Source organism: Vicia villosa, linkage group LG6 (assembly GCF_029867415.1).
Source record: "Vicia villosa cultivar HV-30 ecotype Madison, WI linkage group LG6, Vvil1.0, whole genome shotgun sequence".
Taxonomy (NCBI): domain Eukaryota; kingdom Viridiplantae; phylum Streptophyta; class Magnoliopsida; order Fabales; family Fabaceae; genus Vicia; species Vicia villosa.
The window spans coordinates 103946062-103968063 of record NC_081185.1 but is presented as its reverse complement, the minus strand read 5'-3'; the positions used below and the strand labels follow the sequence as shown (position 1 = coordinate 103968063).

Genomic DNA, 22002 nt, shown 5'->3' with positions numbered 1-22002 from the left:
TACTATCCTCCCAACTAAGGCCACACATCTTCTAACCTCAACAACAAAACATCAAAACAATATAAATGTTAAATTTGGGGTGTTACACTTAACTCGCTCACTTCTGTCCTAGACCTTGCCAGTACGCTAGGAGGGCGCTTAGCCAGCTCTACAACTTCTCATTTCCTTCAAAAAATGTATGTTGAAGCTTTATTTGTGGTTTCAATGCCCAATGCTTTAACAATGCGAAAAATCCTACAAAAATGAGATAAAACAATCAATCGATACAGTATTAACATATATAACTATTAAGCTATTATTTACACTAAAGTTGGGGTTTTATCCTAAAAACCAAAAGAACAAAGCGAATAAGTGCCACAAAATACTACTTAAAATAACAATATTTTGACACTTATCAACTCTCCCCAACTTAAAATATTGTTTGTCCTCAAACAAAGGTCTCTCCAACCTAAACAAACAAAAAGAAACTTTCAAGAAATCATGAATGAACAAGTTTTGAAAAATGAAGACAAATGAATGGTTCAAAAGAAAAAGCACAAAAAAGGCAATGCTTACCACTATACTACAACGACACATGTCAAAAATTCTAAGACAATACAAAACTCAATCATGAATTACACCTATCACACATTTTCAAATGATATAGTAAAAAGAAAGACTGAGGGAAACAACCCACACCCAACAATTATGCAAACATCAAGATCAACTTAGGCATTCATCAAAGCAAACTCATATTGAAAGCATAAAAGCATAATTTACAAGGACTTTCAAGGGTTGTAACACAATTTGGGTAACAAGGAAAGGGGTTATATTTAAATACAATGAAACAAACTTGCCTATTCCTATGAGAGCAATTACTTCGCACACTTTCAAGCAATCAAAACTGTACATCCATTTCTTATTACACAAAATTACAACCTTGATCTTTATTCATCATCATTTTTTTTCTTTTCTTTTTCTTTTTTTTTTCACACATTTTTTTCTTTTTCTTTTTCAACCATATAATTTTTTCAACCTCTAGCAGCCAACTTATAGATAACCAAACATTGCTCTCCCCAACTTGAATACAACCATACATAGAGACAAATAATGCTCCCAACTTTCTAAGGGAAGGAAAAAATTAAAATCACAATACATGGTTGAGGGGTTCAAGTGCAAAGAAACATTAGAATCTATGATGAACTACTTACTCATACACAAGTTCATAGTTCAACACCAAGATGAATTCTAACAAAAAGGCTCAAAGGGGTTAACAAATGTTCGCTCACTCACAAGGTGAATTACTTTTAGTAATGTGGTTATGCTCAAAATCAACCAAAATGCCTTGATCCTTTTCATGCTTTCAGACAAACACCATAAATTCAAGATTAAACATAAGTCAAATGAGTTAAAACAAAATTGTTGGTCTCCTGCGCATATAGAAAACAATGAAAAGCTTCCTCTAAAAAAGGCTTGGATCTAAGGTGATTCAATCATGAACAAGTAGTGCAAAAGAATAAACGACATGTAATTTGTGCAAATTAAAAGTTTCATAATCATGCTATGTAATAGAAAGAACTAAACATGTACCTTGAACCGTACCAACTTCAAAACTATCACTACCACACAATTGCATGTTGAAACAATTAAACTTGAAAAATCACTCCATGCTTATTCAAACCATTAAATCAATTTTTGAAGGCAAACAACAGACAAATATTATTAGTAATTACTACTACTATGTACTATTCTAAATACCCTAAGTAAAAGTGGATAAGTCAGTTGGGAAAGTTTGACAAGAGCGGCAGAGCGTGCTAAGCGCCTACAGAGCGCGCTAAGCACAAGACATGTTGACTTACCTTTAAAAAATGCATCAAAACTCAGCTTGCTTAGCTGACTTTCACCATCTACTACATATACTACTTCATTAGCTCGACACCTTTATTTATTGATATTCCTCCATGTTGCCTCTTTGCATGACTAGTTGTAACCAATGACTATTCCTAACCAACACTTTAGCAAATGTGAAGGGAAACAAATATAGATACAATATACAACCCCAATAATGGAAAATACATAAAGAAGAAGGAAGAAGAATCAAGCATCTCAGGTGATGTCAATCGCGATTGAAGCAAAATCCCACTTCGAATCATCAAGATGCAAGCTCCAATGTTGTTTTCTAAGCCTATCTACCAAGGAATGAACTTGATGGTGTTGGGAGAAAAAAAATACTCAAAACCATACCTAAAAATTCTGAAGAAATGAATTTATACAAAACTGAAATCGCAGACCGCACTTAGCCAAGTATAGCGCGCTAAGCGTGCTTCCACTTAAAACACTAAATCGCCTTAAATCGCGCTAAACGCGATATTTCTCGCGCTTATCGCGCTCACTTCTATCTCAGTCCTTGCCAACGCACTAGAAGGGCGATTATCCAGCTTTGCAACTTCTTATTTCCTTTCGAAAATGCATCTTGAAGCTTTATTTGTGGTTCCAATGCCCAATGCTTCAATAATGCGAAAAATCCTACAGAAATGAAATAAAACAATCAATTGATACAATCTTTACACAAATAACTATTAAGCTATTATTTACACTAAAGTCGGGGTTCTATCCTAAAAACCAAAAGAGCAAAGCGAATAAGTGCTATAAAATACTACTCAAAATACCGATATTTTGGCACTTATTAATCGTGCCCAAAAGTTCACAGTGAACAATGACGCATGTCTCACGATGAAACTAGTTAGTAGAAGAGATAATTGCTATGTCTTACTCATCTCCTATAAACCCCAGGAGAACATGGTGTTACCTAACACCTCCCAAAATAGATAAAAAAAAATTAGAAATAGGGGGAAGAATCAGATAGAGATAGTGAGGATGAAATGCTATAGAGATAGAGCAACAACCACCACCAGCACCATCTCTTACCAGACATTATGCATCATCCATTTTGATCAAGAATGGCGTGGCATAATTGAGAATAAGCAATGAAAGCAAGGAGCTTAATAACAAAGGCTAGGGAATATGCTTAACGTCCTGAAAAATATGATGCAACAACTCCTATCATTCCACACTGCCAAGGGACATTACCCTATCAACCTCGCTATCAATAATTCTATATGAGTTTCCATTTACCTTCTTTTTCTTTCTATATAAACATTGGGGACAAGATTTAGTTTAAGTATCAGAGAATTTGGCTGTTATAATATTTATTTTGCTTGTTTTCCTGTTTTTTTTATGATTTCTTATTTATGTACATGTATGCTGCTAATCAAACTTCTTCCATAAATCATTTTGAAAAATTCTAAAATTGGTGAATTTTGTTTTGATTTCATTGCATGAAAAAGCACATAAATCCCTGAAAATTGAGACTTGAGGCTAAGGATTTTGGGAAAAGCTTGGTAAATCAGTCTTATCCTAACGCCTTGAGCTTCCCGACAAGATTCCAATTTAACTTGACTTGACTTCTAATCTTTGTTACCATGACATATTTTTTGAGTAATTCACATATTGTGGTCAGACATAATTTTGATTTCGACACATTTATGTTGTTTGGCCGAGAATAAATATAAATTGAATAAGGGAAGCAAATGGAAATTGCACCTATTAATTTGTGTAACCCTCACCTAGTTAATCAACCCGAAGTTAAGTTGATCCCCAATGCTTGAAAAAGAAATGAAAATATATACGTGTGTATGACAAATAATGGGTTTCTAATTAGAGTAAGTTTATAAAATTCCTTCAAGTGATCATATATGTGTTTGAAAAGGAAAAGCTTTAGGTACAAAGATTTAGGGTCAAGTTTGTAGTGGAATTATCATCTTTAAGGGAGAGTCTAGAAATCATTTTATAAGACCTTTATAACCAAACGAGTATTGGAAAACTTAACCCTGGGTTGATTGGATCTTGGATTTTTCTGCAAGTAACTGTGAATAAGCCTTCGCAAGTTTTCCTTTGAAAAATATCTTTGGCCCAATTATTTCAATGCAAGAAGATTATTTAAGGACAAACAATGGTTTAAGCATGAGAAGAATAGCTTAGTGGTGTTTTAAACTATTTTTAATAATGTATTTCTATAATTTTTTCTTAAGTTTTTAATCCGTTTTGTTCACTTTAATACGATATCTCCACTTTGACTATGTTTAAGAAATTTTCATAGAATAAAGCCAATGGGCAATGATCAAGATTGCAAAACCAAGAAAATAGCAAGCACCGGAGGAAAATACGGGCAACCCGTAATACCCATTACGATCATAATTTCCTCTATAATAAAAGGCCTAGATTTTGTGCCTCCAAAATTTTTATTCCATGGGCATAATGAAAATTACAGTCTACTGGAATTATTATGATCAACCCATAGTTCTTATTACGACCATAATAGTTGCGGTGTTAGGATGACTTTTCGTTTTGTCTCATTTTCCTTTTGTGACATTTAATCTCTCCACTCCTTTTGCTTCCTGATAAAGGCCCTGTACTTCGATTTTATTGCTTTATGCCTATATATATGGATGTAAACTCAGAAAAAGACACCAACCTTTATACAATTTACATTTTCTTTATTTTAGAGTTTTTCGAATTTTACTTTCTACACAACTTTTCTTCCTGCTATTGTTGTAATTATCTACAAAGCACTTTGTAACGAATTATCATCTAAAATACATTTTATTTATATGCTTCTATATACTGTTTATCATTCTTATGTTTTCCTTTAAAATCATGTATATTTTCACTATTGCTATGAGTCGGTAATTTCACTTAAGCTTAGGGTCATGAGAATTGTCCAAAATATGGAACTTATGTAGAATGAATGCTTCAAAAAAAATATATTTTAACAATGTTTAATTCTATTCAATCTATTTTTGGAATGCGAAAATGAATGCCTCTCCGAAAGTTGATATAGCTTCTGACATCAATTGACAGACTAATAGGTGAAAGTTGATGGCCAAGCGTAAAAATTCAAAAGAATAAGCAAGCACACGAAATTATATAAGGCCTATTCGGGAAAGTATAGTCTATGTGGGAAAAGAAAAACTTAAAGGATCTTGTTACTGAAGCATGCCTTGAAAATAGGAGGCTTAAGAGACTTAGGATACGAGTGTATGCTTTGAAAGAAGATATAGTCCAAATTTTTATATTATTTCCTTGAAAAATCAAATATGTTAAAATAGAGAAATCTAAAATCTAAAATCTTAATTGGTGTGTCTGATGGGATGCATGACCCCAGGCCTCACTCTTTAATTCAACGAAATTCACAAATCAAAATAATCAAACGTCTTATATAAACATAGGATAATTAGAATTTGGTAATAGAAATGGTTCTTGAGAAAAATATTTTTTATTACTTCAATATAGTCGTACACTTTCAATGTGTCATATATGTAATGACTTTTGTTCCGTGTCTACATGGTAAAAAGGTGTGTCCCTTCTTGGTTCTAAAGTTCAGAAATCTTTTGATTGGTTCGTGGTCAGCCTTATAAAATAGGAATGATATTCTCATATATATTTTTGGAAAATTCTTCGATTTAGCTCTCTCTGATTAGAGACATATTTCCTAATCTCGTCAACGTCTCTACTAGTCAAGTTCAGCTTGTGGGTGAGGTTAGTTTATGGTAGAATGACGCATTAGTTTAATATTTGAGGTGGACGAAAACTCTTTTTGTTTATCAATAAGAGATGGTTGTCAAACTCTTTTAGATATTTGGGATTTGACCATATCCCTGAAAGAGATAGGTGGGGGTGTCATGCTAAGGATGACATATTTTTTTATAGCCTCGACTTACTCAACCGTCGTATAGCTAAATCTTTTTCATGATCTCCCGCTCAATCTTCTGGACTTGGTTCTTTTTCTCATTTGGATGAATTAGACTCCTTCTAAAGGGGTTATGCTCTCTAACTCTTTCAAAGTAAGGTCTCTTCGAGAGAGAATATTCTTACAAAAAAATTCTTACTGGATTTGGAGGGAATATCTTGTCCTTTCTATTAGGGGAATTCGAATCATGGAATTTTGTTTGTGACACGTGAGGTGGATAAGTTGTGTGGAATATGATTTTTAGGTGGTTGGGGGTGATGTTTAATTATTCATATATAACTTTTGTCTCTCTTTCAAGTGTTTATCTCTATGGAATTAGTGTATGATTATTGGCGACCTCTCCATGATGTTGAATTCAACTGTCTGATCAATATGAAAAATCCAATAATGATGTTGTGTTTATAGGTTTGCGTACTAATGTAAAATATGTGGAATAAAATTAATTTCCATAGCTTTGAATTGATATCTTTGTATGTCTACGGTCAACTCATATGCTTTCTCTATTTGACATGAGAACTATGTTCTTTGAATGAGTCAAACGCGGTTTGAGAATGCATGAACTTGTTCTTATGGTGTAGTGATTTTGGTGCTTTCCTTGGAGGACTTTTTTTAGCTGATGGTAGTTTGTTTTGTGAAGTCAAGATTAAATAAAGAACTTTGTTTTTGATGAAGACAAATCTCTAAATAACAAGAAGGCAAAGATGAGTTGTTAAAGTTAAAATATCAATGATCAAGGCTTTGGAATCAAGCTTGCACTTCAAGAAGGTATAATGACTATAATTACATTCTCTAAAGTCTTAGATGCTCAAGAAATCAACCAACCATTGCATAGACCATCCATGATAATAGCAAACATTTGCAAAATATTTTATTCAAGTTTTACACTGGTAAATCGATTTACCATAACATGAAATCGATTTGCCACTGTCTTAAAACATTTCCAGAAGCAAAGATTCACTTTTTGCACTATGGAAATCGATTTACCTAAATAGGAAATCGATTTCCCACTGTTTGTTTTTGAAATTTTGTTAACGTTACATGCATGAAATCGATTTCATGCTAAGGGAAATCGATTTCCCCTATACATTTTTTGAAAAACAACAGCATTTCATAGCACCTTTCCACACACCTTTTCATGGAAACATTTCATTTAATCTTGGCAATTGTTCATGATTAATCTACAGAAACTTATGATATTTCAAGGGGTGTTATGAACATCTATATATACTCAAAATTTCAAATTCATTCTTCACCTCTTCCAATAAAAAACTCTTAGAAATTTTCAGAATTTCACATTGTTATTCTTCATTCTTTTTCAAGATATTTTCTACACACTTTCATATCATCCAAACTAGAAAATATTTTGAGCAATCTATTACTTTAAAGAATTGTGAATTATTATCATTGGAAGGGAAGATCAATCAAGTGATTGATACATTGTTCTACTATTCAAACTCTTATACAAAATCAAATACTTGTTGTATTCTTGTTATCCTATTGTTTGAAACAAGTTAGACACTTTGAGAGGATTGTTCTCATAAGTGGTCTTAGTGAAAAATCCAAGAGGATTGTTCTTGGTCCAAGAGGATTGTTCTTGGTGTTTGGTTAGGCTTGTACAAGATACCAACTATATTGAAATCTCTTACTGCGTAAGGGGACTGGAGTACTCTCGGTTTGTGAGGGGAACCAGGATATATCCTTGTGTCATTTATTTTTCTGCACTTTACATCTTTTAGTAACATTACCATAAACCAGAAAAATAATCACTTTACACCATAAAACCGAAAAAGTTATAAAGTACCTAATTCACCCCCTCTTAGGCATATCTGATACTTACATGTTTGAGCTAAGAGCTAACCTTTGTACCTCTACATTAGTACATCTTTTATTAATCATGTCCCCTTCTTTTATTTATATCAATGAGGAAGTAAAAACTATCTTCTTTTCTGCTTAATGTGAACAAAAAGTATCTTCCTTCATGTTAATATGTAATATTTTGAATTTTCAGGCGTGAAATGCAAATTTATTTTCTCTATATAAATGGAAGATCGTAAATATTTTAAGTCAAATCATTTGCCCATTGATTGAACTATATTTTTTTGACTTTTTATTAATCTTTTACCATAATGGTATTATCACATATTTGAACACATTAATCATATATGTTCAAAAACTTTTTTCAACCTTACAACAACATACACATATTCAGACTAGTACAAACAGTGCCAAATATAAAAAACAGACAACAACAACAACAAAAACAGGAAAATGTTTAAGTACAACAAAAAGGGACAAAAGAAAGCAATTAACACCCAAACTGCCGCCATGGGAGTCTCGAAAAGGAGAACAAACTCCGGAGAAACATCGATTCTACAAAGCACCGCCCATCCGAGGAAACAGCTACAACTCAAATACTAAAAAATACAAATATTAAGTCATGTCCAATGACATCTTATTTATTAGCTATGATTAATCATCTTGTTAAACTCATGGTTCAAAAAAAACCCTTTTCCTTGCAACTTTGAATCGCATCCTCAAACATTTCCTCAATACTATGCTTGAACTCAAATCCAGCATCGGTGAGTTTCTTTGATGTTAAATGTGGAAGCTCAAGACCTTTAGGTCCCCCAAGCAATCTATAGAAAAACAAAATAAGTTGAATAATAATATTAGTAACAATTAAAGAAAAGAAAGTTAGATTAATTTAGAATATAGAAAAAAAAACTCACTTAGACTTTGGAATTTGAAATTCAGGATGCTTTGAAGAAACAATGTCAACTACTTCCTCGACAGTTGCAAGGAATGGTGAACAATTGTATCTCCCTTTTGGATTAGGATGTTCAAGTAAGAATATATGTGCTTGTGCAACATCATCAACATGCACCATATGGAAACGAGATATTGGACTGCTGTCGGTATTACCGAATAAGTAAGGCAGTGTACCATAAACAGAGGTAGGAAGCTTAGGGCAAATGAAGGGTCCAACAATAATAGTTGGTATAATAGTCACAATATCCAACCCATTTTGTTGTCCATATTCAAGAACAGCTTTCTCAGCTAGTGTCTTAGAAACTGAATAAGCCCAACCAAATGGTTTATGATTTCTAAGAATGTCTATATCACTCCAATAACTTTCGTCCATAACATCTTTTTCTTTTTCTTTGCTTTGACAGTAAACAGCAGAAGCACTTGAAGTGTAAACCACTCTTTTCACTGTCTTAGAGTTTTTGCATGCCTTTAGAATTCCCAAAGCTCCATCAATGCTTCTTTTTGTCACTATTTCTTCCGGTTCTTTCTCTTCAAAATCAACCGAAGCGGCGGTGTGGAATATTGCAACGCACCCTTCGATTGCCTCGTTGAAACTTTCTGGTTCGGCAAGATCAGCGATGAAAATTTTTAGTTTCTCGGATGCTCCGGGAAGATTTGTGAGAAAGCTAAGATCTCTCTTTTTCTCTGGATCAGCTCTAACAGTGGTATTAACAGAGTAACCATTTTCAAGGAGACTCTTGATGATCCATGAACCAAGAAAACCTGTACCTCCTGTTACACAAACTCTTCCTTTTCCTTCTGCCATTATCACACTTTTGTTATTTCTGTATGTATGTTATTTGTTAGTTGTGTATGAATTTTGATGGTCACATGCAAATGTATATATACACATCCAATGTTGTTGGTCATCACCTTTCTTCCGAATATTATAATAATATCAATATTTCTCCTTTCACATTATACATTCGTAAATAAACAATTTAAATCATGGGAACGTGGAATAAAAAATTAGTATGTTGACTATATTTTCCTGTCAAATTAAAAGTATGTTCCAGAAGTTGAATTTTCCATCCTACTATAGTTTATGATATATTAATTCCTGCAAAGTTTGAATGAATAACGCGTTATCTCTCTGAATTGTTCGGAAGTTTATTATATAGAGTGAAGACCTATTTTGGTTCCTCAGAAATATTACACGAGTCAAATTAGTCCCTCACAAAAAAATTGACCAAACTTAATCTCTTACAAAATTTAACCGGATCATATTAATCCTTCTGCTAATATTTTTCTCAAATCGGTTTTTTTTCTAGTTTTAAACCGTGACTGGACTGCCACGTTGGATTTTATTTATTTTACATTTTGTAAATACTAAATTGATTTTCATTTTTAATTTCATTTTTAAACAATTATAAATTAATAATATAAAAAAGCCAAAATTGTTTCTTATAAGGAGTTGAACTTAGGTCCACGTAGTTGTAAACAATTCTAAATTTAAAATATAAAATATAAAATTTGTATAAATATGTTCTCGAAACTAAGTCTCTTCCGATTAAATGACAGTCAATTATACAATAGAAATTGATTTGTCTATTTGTAAATTTACTAACAATAGAAATTGATTTGTCTAGTTGTTATTGATAGTCACTTTACTAACCGTAGAAATAGATTTGTCTAGTTGTAAATGATAATCACTTTATTAAGAATAGAAATTGATTTATCTAGTTGTAAATAATTTCTATTTTTTTTAAAAACAATAATATATATTACATATAAAACATATTCTATTAGAATTTTATTAATAAAACTATTTTTATCAAATATATATAAAAATAATGTATTTTTAATTATAGTTTGTTTATCTTTCTATTCTTCAAAAAAATAACTTATTTTATATAAACATAAAAAATTCATAACTTATATGTATAAAATTATTTTCTTTTTAATATTTATGTTAACCATAAAGTTACAATTTTATTAAATACACATTTTAAACTACACATATTGAAAATATTCTTTAATAAAAATACTACTTTTAAATATTTACTATTATTAAAAATATTATTTTATTTTAAATTATAATATTTTATTTTTTATTTTTAAATATAAATAATATATTGTAAACATAACTTTTACACTCATTAAGATTAATATGTATATTATTTTTAATAATAATTTCTATTTTTAAAACAATAATATATATTACATATAAAATATATTCTATTAGAATTTTTTTAATAAAACTATTTTTATCAAATATATATAAAAATGATGTATTTTTAATTATAGTTATTCTTCAAAAAAATAACTTATTTTATATAAACATAAAAATTTCATAACTTATATGTATAAAATTATTTTCTTTTTAATATTTTATTTTCATAATCCATAATATAAAAATATTATCTTTTTATTATAAACATATACCTATATAAATATTTTAATAAATATTCTATTTTTTTATAATAAAGTATAATATACCTAATAAACAAACACATATAATAAACATATCTAATAAACAAATATATATTAATATAGTATAATAAACATATCTAATATATATAATAAAAATTAAAAATGAAAACTTTATAATATACCTAATAAATAAACATATATAATAAACATACCTATATATATATATATATATATATATATATATATATATATATATATATATATATATATATATATATATATATATATATATATATATATATATATATATATATATACTACAACAAATACAAACACAATATAACAAACACAATATATACAAACATAATATATACTAGAATTTTATAAATTTTATAAATTTTATAACAAACACAATATATTTTCAACAAATACAATACCTATTAAACAAATTTTAAACAAATTAACATATATACCTATTAAATCTATTTAATATATACTATAATACACAAAAATAACTTACCTCTTCTTCAATCTACTCCTCCTTCTTCAATCTACAACCTTCTTCAATCTACTAATTAACCTATACAAAACAAAAATAAAAAATTAACAACAACATATATAATAAAATTATAAGAAAATAAACAAAATATCAAAATAATATTAACTACCTTTGAAATTGAATTGGGATTGAATTGGGAGAGAAAGGTTAGATTTTAGGAGTAGATGATTTTGGGAGAGAAATGGGTTTGGTTGCAGAGAAGAGAAGAGAAGAGAAGAGAAATGAAATGGGTTTGGTTGCAGTTCTGTTCGTGAATGGTCGAGGGGGGAAGTGAAATGGGTTGATTAATACATAATGTAGCGACGTGGAAGGCACATCGCTACTTGCCACGTGATATCCACGTCGCAACCTTCAACGGTCACTTACACACCTGCAAAGCTGCCAATAGGTCAGATCAAATTTCCCCCCATTTTGAATTATAAATGTAGCGACGTGACAATAACGTCACCACCAAATTTTACAAAAATTTGAATATTCCCCCCATTTGAACGTTATGGAGTGTGATGAATTAATTTATGTCATTAATGTAGCGACGTGCTACCCACGTCGCAACTGTTGTTCACAGCCCCCCATGTCTGACTCCCAACCACTTTAATACTGCAAAGTTATTTAATAATAAAATACAGGTGGCGATGTTGGTTTCACGTCGCAACTAACATTAATTAGCCACGTGGTTCACACGTCGCTAATTATGTCGCTGGATTAGAGTTTTTTTGTAGTGAATAGTTGCTTTACTAACAATAGAAACTGATTTTTCTAGTTGTAAATGATAGTCACTTTATTAACGATAGAAATTGATTTGTCTAGTTGTAAAGTGAAAATTATTTAACTTGAATGAGACTTGGATTTGAGACCTCATAGGTAAAAATTTATGTATAGAATTTGTTAATATTAGTAGAAATCATGGAAATTATTTGTTTAAAATTATTTTATAAGAAATAATTTTGCCTTTTTAGATATTATTCATTGATAACTGTTTAAAAATGAAATTAAAAATAAAAATTAATTTAGTATTTAAAAAAATCTAACGTGTTCGTCCAGTCACGGTTTAAAAGTATGAAAAGAACCGATTTAGAAGTAGAAAAAACCGATTTGAGAAAAATATCAGCAGAAGGATTAATATGACCCGGTTAAATTTTGTAATGGATTAAGTTGGGTCAATTTTTTTGTGAGGGACTAATTTGACTCGTGTAATATTTGTGAGGGACCAAAATGGGTCTTCACTCTATTATATATTAACTTTGTTCCTACGTTATCTTTATGAATTGTTTGAAATAAATATATCGTTTAATATATTAACTTTGTTCATAGATTATCTCTCTGAATTGTTTGAAATATAGATGGGAATAGAGAACTATTCGGCAACTGAAACTAGGACATATAATAGTAAGGTTAAATAACTTTCTAGAATAAATTAGGTGATATTTTAAGGAGTAATGATATTGTTATATCCATTTTTTACAATAATATTTACATTCAACACTGTTAAATGTATTTATACGTGAACAATGTTATTTTTATAAAAAATACTTTTTATAACAAATATTTTTTAAAAATTAATTTCGTAAACAAATATCAGATTTCGCCGATAACCAATTTTAACATTGCTTTAATCACAAAAATATAAATTATTATTCATCAAACTTGGTTAATGCAGTGTAAAAACTTGGTTAATACAGTAATAAAGTTGGTTAATGCAACATCTAGGTATTAAAAATATTTTTTAGCATTCATCAAACTTGATTAATGCAATATAAAAACTTAGTTAATACAGTAATTAAGTTGGTTAATGCACGTCCAGGTATTAAAAATAAACGTCCGTACATGAATAATATCCATCCGTACATGAACAGTGTCGTCCGTACATGAATAGTGCCGCGTAAGGTTTGGTGTAAGAATAACATTTTTATATTTAGAATGTTATTCTATCTTTACGCCATATTAAAAATTTAAATACATTTTTTTAAAATTTCATTAATAAGAAAGTTTTGATTAAAAAAAGACAAAGAAATATAAGTGCTTTTCATATTTAATAAAAAATTAAAAATTTTAAATAAATTTTAATGCATGAATTTGTGGTATATTTTAAAAAATAATTTATTATTTTTAATAAATTAAATATTAATTTTAGAGAATTTTTTAATAGACTCCTTAAATCTATTAGCCACCTGACAAAATTCTAATTATGCCCCCTGCTTCCGCAGATGTACATTCAGAAGTACTTTTTTTTTTCAAAAAATTTGTTTCTTTCCGTAGGTGCATCTACGGAACATGTTAAAACAGAGTGTTCCGTGGATGCATCTACGGAAGAGTCTGCTATTTTTTAAAATCACATAGGTTTCACTCCAAAACATAATTTTTATAACAAAAATGGAAAATCCAATTTCAGTCAATCAAAGTAATGTGATTTAAAGGCAATAAGTAAATAGTACACCAAAAGTAAACATAGTAAAAATCGTCGGCCAATAATGTCGAATACATATATCAAATTCTCGTGCAAAAATGAAATCAAAATTCAGATATGAAATAAATCCGTCGGCATCACTACTGTGTGTGTCGTACATCATCCTGCGCCTCTCCACTGCCTCTGACCCCGCCTCCGCGTCCACCGCGCCGTTTGTTGGCTACTCTGCCTCTACCATTGAGTGCCCCACTTGTCCTAAAATACCCCCTCTGCCACCCGAAGGATACCCTCCAGAAGACACAGGCCAGCATACCCCTCAGGGAAGAAACCATCGGCAACACCTGCCCGCGCCATGTCATCTATTTCACGACACTGAGGAAGAACTTCCTGAGTGTGGTCTATCTGAGCCTGATGAGCTCGCATAATCTCCTCGTGGGCTGGTCTAGGTGGTGATCCAGGTGCGTTGGGAAGCATGTATGGATGCGAAACTCTGTAGTACCAGGTGATGTACCCGTCGACGCAGTTTCAGTCCCTCTATGATATGGTCGCCCGAGCCTCGACAGGAACAAAGTGATGCTCACAATCTACAAAGACCTCATCTAGCTGCCGACTGGTCATGGCGATAGGAGCATAGTCAGACGGGTGGCGAGGTATGGTCTGCTGGTAGCCGGACTGACGCATGACGCGCTCTGGAAGATAACTAACAATGATGGTCGAACTGGAAGCTAACCATCCATAATATAGTACGATCTCATCAAACGGAACCATCTCACAATGATCAGTGTAGCAGTCGTAGTGGATGTCCTCGACAATCATGCGGCCAAGACAGCGCCTGTAAGGATCTGAAACTTGGTTCCCTCTGATAGGGTGTAGGCTCTGGAACGCGGGATGTCCTCAGTGTAACCCGACACCTCTCCCCAGCCAATAATATCAGGGAAGTGTTGTAGTATTTAACCCTGAAAAAAAACACGGTGATCAAACATACTATCACAAATATATAATAAACTTTGAGAAAATGTAGAAGGATAAAAGTTTATTACCACTAAGAGGGTACAACTGCCAGCCACAGTCCTTGCCTTCCACGGGAATTCCTCTCCCAATCAGTGGTAAGTGTAGGCTAGTGTAGCCGCTCCCTAGTTATACTCACGGACATTTGCAATGTCCGATAAGTAAGCTAGGTAAACGAAGTTAGTGTAAGTCGAGCTTGTGTCCACAAAGAGCTGAGTGACTATCAAATATAGCAAGTAAAATCTTAGCCTCTGCCTCGTCACCAGCAACCTGATGTGTCGTTGTAAGCTCCGTATTATATATCCTCTACAAGGTGTGAAACCTCACGTGTGCTCCTCGGGTCCTCTCTACCTCCTCAAGCGCATCATTAGGATCAACCCCCAGATCTTCTATCACCATCTCCATCGCTTCCTCCCTCGTCAGCCGACCATGACTAAGGAGGATACCCCTGATAGGTAGATGCAGGAGGCATGCAATATCATTCAGAGTAATGGTGATCTCGCCATGAGGAAGATGAAAATACGGGTTCTCTGGATGCCATCTCTCCACAAATGCAATCAGCATCCCATTATGAATCGCCTGGTAGTCGACCGTGCAAAGGCCCCTCAGATCAGGAGCTCCGAATGCATCCCGAAACCACGACTCAATCTTTCGGCCGTAGTTTTAGAAACTTTGGGGATCCCTCTCCTTAAATTTCCCTAAAAAACAATGTTATCTTCATGCAAAGTCATAAACTGAATAAAAAAATAAAAAGTAATAAACAAAGAAAATTTACCTCCCTCTCCCAAATATGCCTTGCCGAATAATCTGCATACCCTATCAGTAGGGAAACATCTTTAGGACCCCCAGGTACCAGACAGGCTCCGACACCGGATCATCCTCCCGTAGCTCAGCAGATGGCACCAAAGATCCTACAACATCCGTCACTAGCACAAACACATATGTAGAAAAACTGCCCCGTCGATGTCTGCGGGCGATGGGCATATGTGAGGAATCCTCTGCATCATCGCGAGGCCTCCATGATGCAGTAGTAGATGGAGTACCCCTCTCAACTTAAATGAACTGAGAAGGCCCGTCAACTGGAACAGACGGGGACGACCCAACTAGAACGGGTGTAGCAGGTACATCGGGTGTATCAGGTACTTATCCTGGAACGGTAGCTCCATCCATCAACTTGTGATACTACACGCATTCGTTCACGCCGCACAGATGCATATTGTGCAGTCCTCCAGTGTATAATCATGTCAGGATGGTCCGCCATAATGTCTGCATTTCCATTTAATAAAATTGAGTAAGTTACTAGGTACTTATAACAAGAAAAAGAAAGAAAAAAATCAGCACAGAACCTTCCGTAGATGCATCTACGAAAGTGTCCTACATTTGAAAAAATGAGTTTCTTTCGTAGGTACATTTAAGGAATGACCCAACGTTCTACTCTTCTGTAAATGCATCTACGGAAGGTTCTGAAACCTTTAAAACGCAACAATGACGTATGGTCACTGTTGCAGAGGGTTCAAAACCCTTTTTTAATGGATTGATCGTCCATTTTAAACTTTAAACAGAACCTAAATTGTAGTTAAACCTTATTTCTAACGCTACTCAATCATTCCTACACCTAAAAATCGAATTCAATCTCTATTTTTAAAAACTCTAAAATAACTCGAAACTTCAAAAACTTACCGATTAAATGTAGTTTGGAACTTGTTGGAATGTACTGGTAGTTGATCTTAACGTTCCCGGCAGAACTCGAGAGGAAGAAATGAACTTGTCTTGCAGTTTGTTTTTTGAGTTTGAGAGAAAGTGAGGTTTTGGAGAATGAGAAAGTGAAGAATGGGGGAGAGGAAGAGTCTGGCACGAATATAACATCAAATGCTTCCGTAGATGCATCTATGGAAGCTTCTGTATGTACGTCTACGGAACAATACAATATTAAACAAAAAAAAAGGTGCTTCCGGAGGAACATCTATAGAAGCAGAGGGACAATTTTGTCAAATCAGTGGTCCGTGAGAGATCTAAGGGGTGGGGTGAGAAACTCTCTAATTTTATCTTAATCTTAAAATACATGAATTTAGGATTGTCATGATGATAATTGTTGAATGCAGTATAGGGCAAGCAACAAAAAAGATTTGGAAATATTGATCCGGGAATTATCGTCCTCAGAGATGGAGAGATGTCATTCAACAGTTTCTACGGTTTCGAGCTTCGGTTCGAATGAGCAAAAAGTAAACAAAGATATAGACAAGAAAAGAATAAACACATTCTTAGAAGAGAAATAACTTATCAGGAATGTAAATATATTCACTCTTCACAAACATACACTTACCAACCCGTTATACTCAACCTACGATACTCATCTATGTTATCACGTATCTCTCACATAAGCGTCCATCTCTGGAGCACAAACGAGATCATCTCACAACTAAGGTTATCTCTAACGCGAAGTCACGAGAACATCCGTGTTCTCGCGTCGGCAATCTCTCGCGCGCCGCTCAAACACGAAAGCATTAAGTACAGATACCCACAGTGAATGTTAGCTCTAAATCTATCTCTAGAGTTCAGAAACTAACAGATAATCATCTTAGATAAGGATTCAAGAAGTTTATCTCTAAAGCACCCCAAATCCCCAACATAGAGCAAAACTCCAGGATAACATCAACACAGATTCGTAAAGCAAGTTAAATATAACATTATAATCGGTAAATATACATAAGATTCAAGTAAATATACAAACAAAACCCAACCAAAGAGAAATACACAAAGAAGAAGAGAAATGAACCGAAAATCTCCCGGTTTGTCAGCTCCGTTCGACGCTCAATCCACCCCGATCATCCTTATGCAACCTCCGAAGTTGTTTTCTAAGCCAATTCTACTCTAAGAATGAAGTTGATGGTGTTGGGACTCAAAAATACCCAACCCATAACCTAAAAATGTGATTTTGGCCCCTTTCTAAGCCAATTCTACTCTAAGAATGAAGTTGATGGTGTCAGTCCGCTCAGCGGACTCAAAATTGCATCCAAACTTTGATTTGCTCCGCTGGAGCTCCGCTCAGCGGACCCCCTCCGCTCAGCGGACTGACAGCAAAAGTGAAATCTTGTTTTCGCCATAAGTTGAGAACCGTAACTCCGAATTGCGCCCGGTTCGAAGCGTTGGAAGGCTTATTCAATGCTATATCCAATAATGAATGAATGGAAACCAAAATGATGATTTTGGTCGTCCTTATTTTGAGTCTTTGGAAGTCCACTTGACGGTGGCTAAGCGGGCTTTCACCAAATATGCGAAATCGAAGCCGTGCCTTTGACACTTTATTCCTCAAGGCTCCAATAAGGAAGAATACCTATAAAAACAAAGGAAAAACTATCAAATGGTATAAAAGTATATGAAAATATAACTATTCACAAAGTATACGTATTTATACACAAAATAGGGAATTATTCAAACGGTATTAACAAAAGTATCGATAAGTGCCACTATTTACATACACAAAATAAGTACATTTTGGCACTTATCAAACTCTCCCCAACCTGAAACTTTGTTTGTCCTCAAACAATGTCAAATAAATCAAAGAATCAAAAGCAATAAACCAAAGAATTATGAATTTACAAGTTTTGAAAACCAAAAACAAATGTATGGCTTAATACAAAAACGTATAAACAAAGTAAATACTTACCACTATCCTACAACGACAACATGTAAATGAAACTAATCCTAAGTACAAAAATCATGCAAAACATTCTAAACCAATACATGCTATCTCATGAATCACACCTAGCAAAATTTCATCAATGGATGAAGAACACACAAAGGTGAAGGACTTTTAACACTCATCCAACAATCTTGCAAACAAAAGATTAAATTATGCATTCATCCAAAAATCACATTGAAGATACAAAAGCAAGAATCACAAGGACTTTTCAAGGTTGTAATGTGGCTTGGTTAACAAACAAGGGATATGTCCTAAGGCTAATCGAAACAAAAACTTGCCTAAACCTAAGGGAGTGATCAATCCACCAAAGATTCAAACAACAAAACCTCGATTAAACTTCTTCCATAACCACAAGTTTCTCAAACCAATCACAATACTTATTAGCACAATTATTCAATTCTCTTTTCTTTTTATTTTTCAAAACTTTTTCTCTTTTTTCTTTTCTTTTCTTTTCACTTTTTTTTTCTTTTTTTTCTTTCTTTTCAACCTCATAGCAACAACCACATAAGTAGCAACCATTTCTCTCCCCAACTTGAATTCAACCACACCATCATATGAATACTCCCTACTTTCTAAGGCAAGGTAAAAATTCATACCAAAAATCATGGTTGAGGGTTCAAGAAAACAAAGAATCAATCATCCATGCAAAAATGAGAACTAAACACTCAAAGATAAGTATTTAGCAAAAACAACATGGACATTGACAAAAAGGCTCAAAAGGGTTAACAAATAATCACACACTCACAAGGTGAATTGACTATTTGGTTATGGTGGTTGTGCTCAAAATGAAATAAAATGCCTTGATCCTTTTCATGCTTTCATAAAATCAACATAAACAAAAGATTAAGCATAATAAAATCCAGTTAAAACAAAGATTGTGGCCTCCAGCATATGTAAACAATGGAAAGCTTCCTCACATTTATGGTTTGGGAACTAAAGTGATTCAATCAACAAGCAAGTAATGCAAAAGAATGAATGGTATGGTAATTGTACAAATGAAAAGTTTCCTAAACATGCTATGCTATAGAAAACGATAAATGAGTACCTTGAAAGATACAACTTCAAAAATAATATCCTACCATACATCCGCAAGTTGAAACACTCAAGATTTGGAAAATCACCTCAAAAATCTTCGAATTACCGAACAAAATTTGAATCCAAACGACCAACAAAAGAATTAGTAAAACAAAACTATTATATACTACTAATTAGCCTTGATGAAAGTGGGAAAAATGAGTGAACCAAGTGGAATGGAAGCCCCACTGGTACAGAGCAGAAAAACAAAATTCTGGTATGCTCGCTTAGCGGGCACATCAGAACTCAGAAAAATCAGAATGGCACCAGCTGTTCCAATCACACACCACTTCACCTAAATTCCTCTTAAACATAAAAATAAACAAAACTTTACAACCGTTGGGGTGCCTCCCAACAAGCGCTTGTTTTACGTCGTTAGCTCGACGCCGTTATTGTTTTGGTGTTTGGAAAGTAGCTTTTTCTCGTCATGCCATGGTGATGTCTCATCGCACAAGTCTAAAGAAAGTGTCCTAACCAACCACTCAACAAACGTTACGAGTACAAATATATACAACAATTATACAAACATAAAAGAAAACACAAGTATACAATTATGTACACAAACAAACACATATGCACAAGTATGGAACACAAACAACTATTATCATACAAAAAGAGAAAAGTTAGTGAATGTTGGATTCACAAGTTGAAAAGTGAAGATTTGTTATTAAAGAGATAATCCGAGATCAACATGTTTCACCAACATTCACCAACAAAAGTATACTTGTATGTAACATATACAAGTAAAAATATATAATGAACATAAACAAGTAAACATGTACAAGTAAGTATATATATATATATACAAGTGAAACTATACAATATATATGATATATACAAAGCTCAAAACCACGAAAACTATTGCGATGCAATCACAACCATCCCCGGCAACGGCGCCATTTTGTTGAATGCAGTATAGGGAAAGCAACAAAAAAGATTTGGAAATATTGATCCGGGAATTATCGTCCTCAGAGATGGATAGATGCCATTCAACAGTTTCTACGGTTTCGAGCTTGGGTTCGAATGAGCAAAAAGTAAACAAAGATATATACAAGAAAAGAATAAACACATTCTTAGAAGAGAAATAACTTATCAGGAATGTAAATATATTCACTCTTCACAAACATACACTTACCAACCCGTTATACTCAACCTACGATACTCATCTATGTTATCACATATCTCTCACATAAGCGTCCATCTCTGGAGCACAAACGAGATCATCTCACAACTAAGGTTATCTCTAACGCGAAGTCACGAGAACATCCGTGTTCTCACGTCGGCAATCTCTCGCGCGCCGCTCAAACACGAAAGCATTAAGTACAGATACCCACAGTGAATGTTAGCTCTAAATCTATCTCTAGAGTTCAGAAACTAACAGATAATCATCTTAGATAAGGATTCAAGAAGTTTATCTCTAAAGCACCCCAAATCCCCAACATAGAGCAAAACTCCAGGATAACATCAACACAGATTCGTAAAGCAAGTTAAATATAACATTATAATCGGTAAATATACATAAGATTCAAGTAAATATACAAACAAAACTCAACCAAAGAGAAATACACAAAGAAGAAGAGAAATGAACCGAAAATCTCCCGGTTTGTCAGCTCCGTTCGACGCTCAATCCACCCCCAATCATCCTTATGCAACCTCCTGTCGCGGGCGAAAAATCGTTTTGTTCCTCTTTTTTGTGGGATGAGACACCTGATGCCTTCTTTGGGCTCGAGTGCTCATAAAAATGATTTTTCTTTGTTTCGACCAAACTTTTTATTATTTCCAAAGGAGGAAAAGGAAAAAAGCTGCAATAACCTAAAAGTGGGGGGAGATCTTGGGTAAGAGGGTTGGTTATACGAAGGGAAGGTATTAGCACCCAACGTATCTGTAGTACTCTACAGGGTTCTTTATTGTTTTTTATTCTATGCTATGGTGAAGGTTCTGTTGTGAAATAGGTGGGACCTAAGGGGTTTGTTTGATTATGCTCGCAAAGATCATCGCGATCCTCTGCATACATATCCCTTAGAGGGAATCAGAGCATCTGTAGCTCGGGGTCTACGGGTGCTAAGGTTTGAGTGGTTTGAGAGAGAAGTTTTGTTTTGCTTGCCAAGGATCGACCTTGTGCCTACGTATTCTCAAAGGGATGTTGAGAAAGTCAGAGCAATCGTAGTTCCCACTTATGCTAGTGGAAGCAAAGGATAAGAGACAAATGTCATCTAAATGTTCGATGTATCTAATCTATATCATCACATACATCTGTTTGTTTTTTGTTTGAAAATCTTTTCATT

The 22002-nt window shown here is 33.4% G+C and overlaps 1 protein-coding gene across 1 annotated transcript; it reads right to left on the bottom strand.

The window, feature by feature from the left end:
* Positions 1-7949: 7949 nt before the first annotated feature.
* Positions 7950-9407, bottom strand: LOC131612005 (vestitone reductase-like). Its single transcript, XM_058883821.1, has 2 exons — positions 8518-9407; positions 7950-8424 (listed from the first exon to the last, which is right to left on the bottom strand). The coding sequence occupies exons 1-2, from the start codon at positions 9360-9362 to the stop codon at positions 8283-8285; spliced, it is 987 nt and encodes a 328-aa protein (XP_058739804.1). The 5' UTR covers positions 9363-9407; the 3' UTR covers positions 7950-8282.
* Between the last annotated feature and the right edge of the window lie 12595 nt (positions 9408-22002).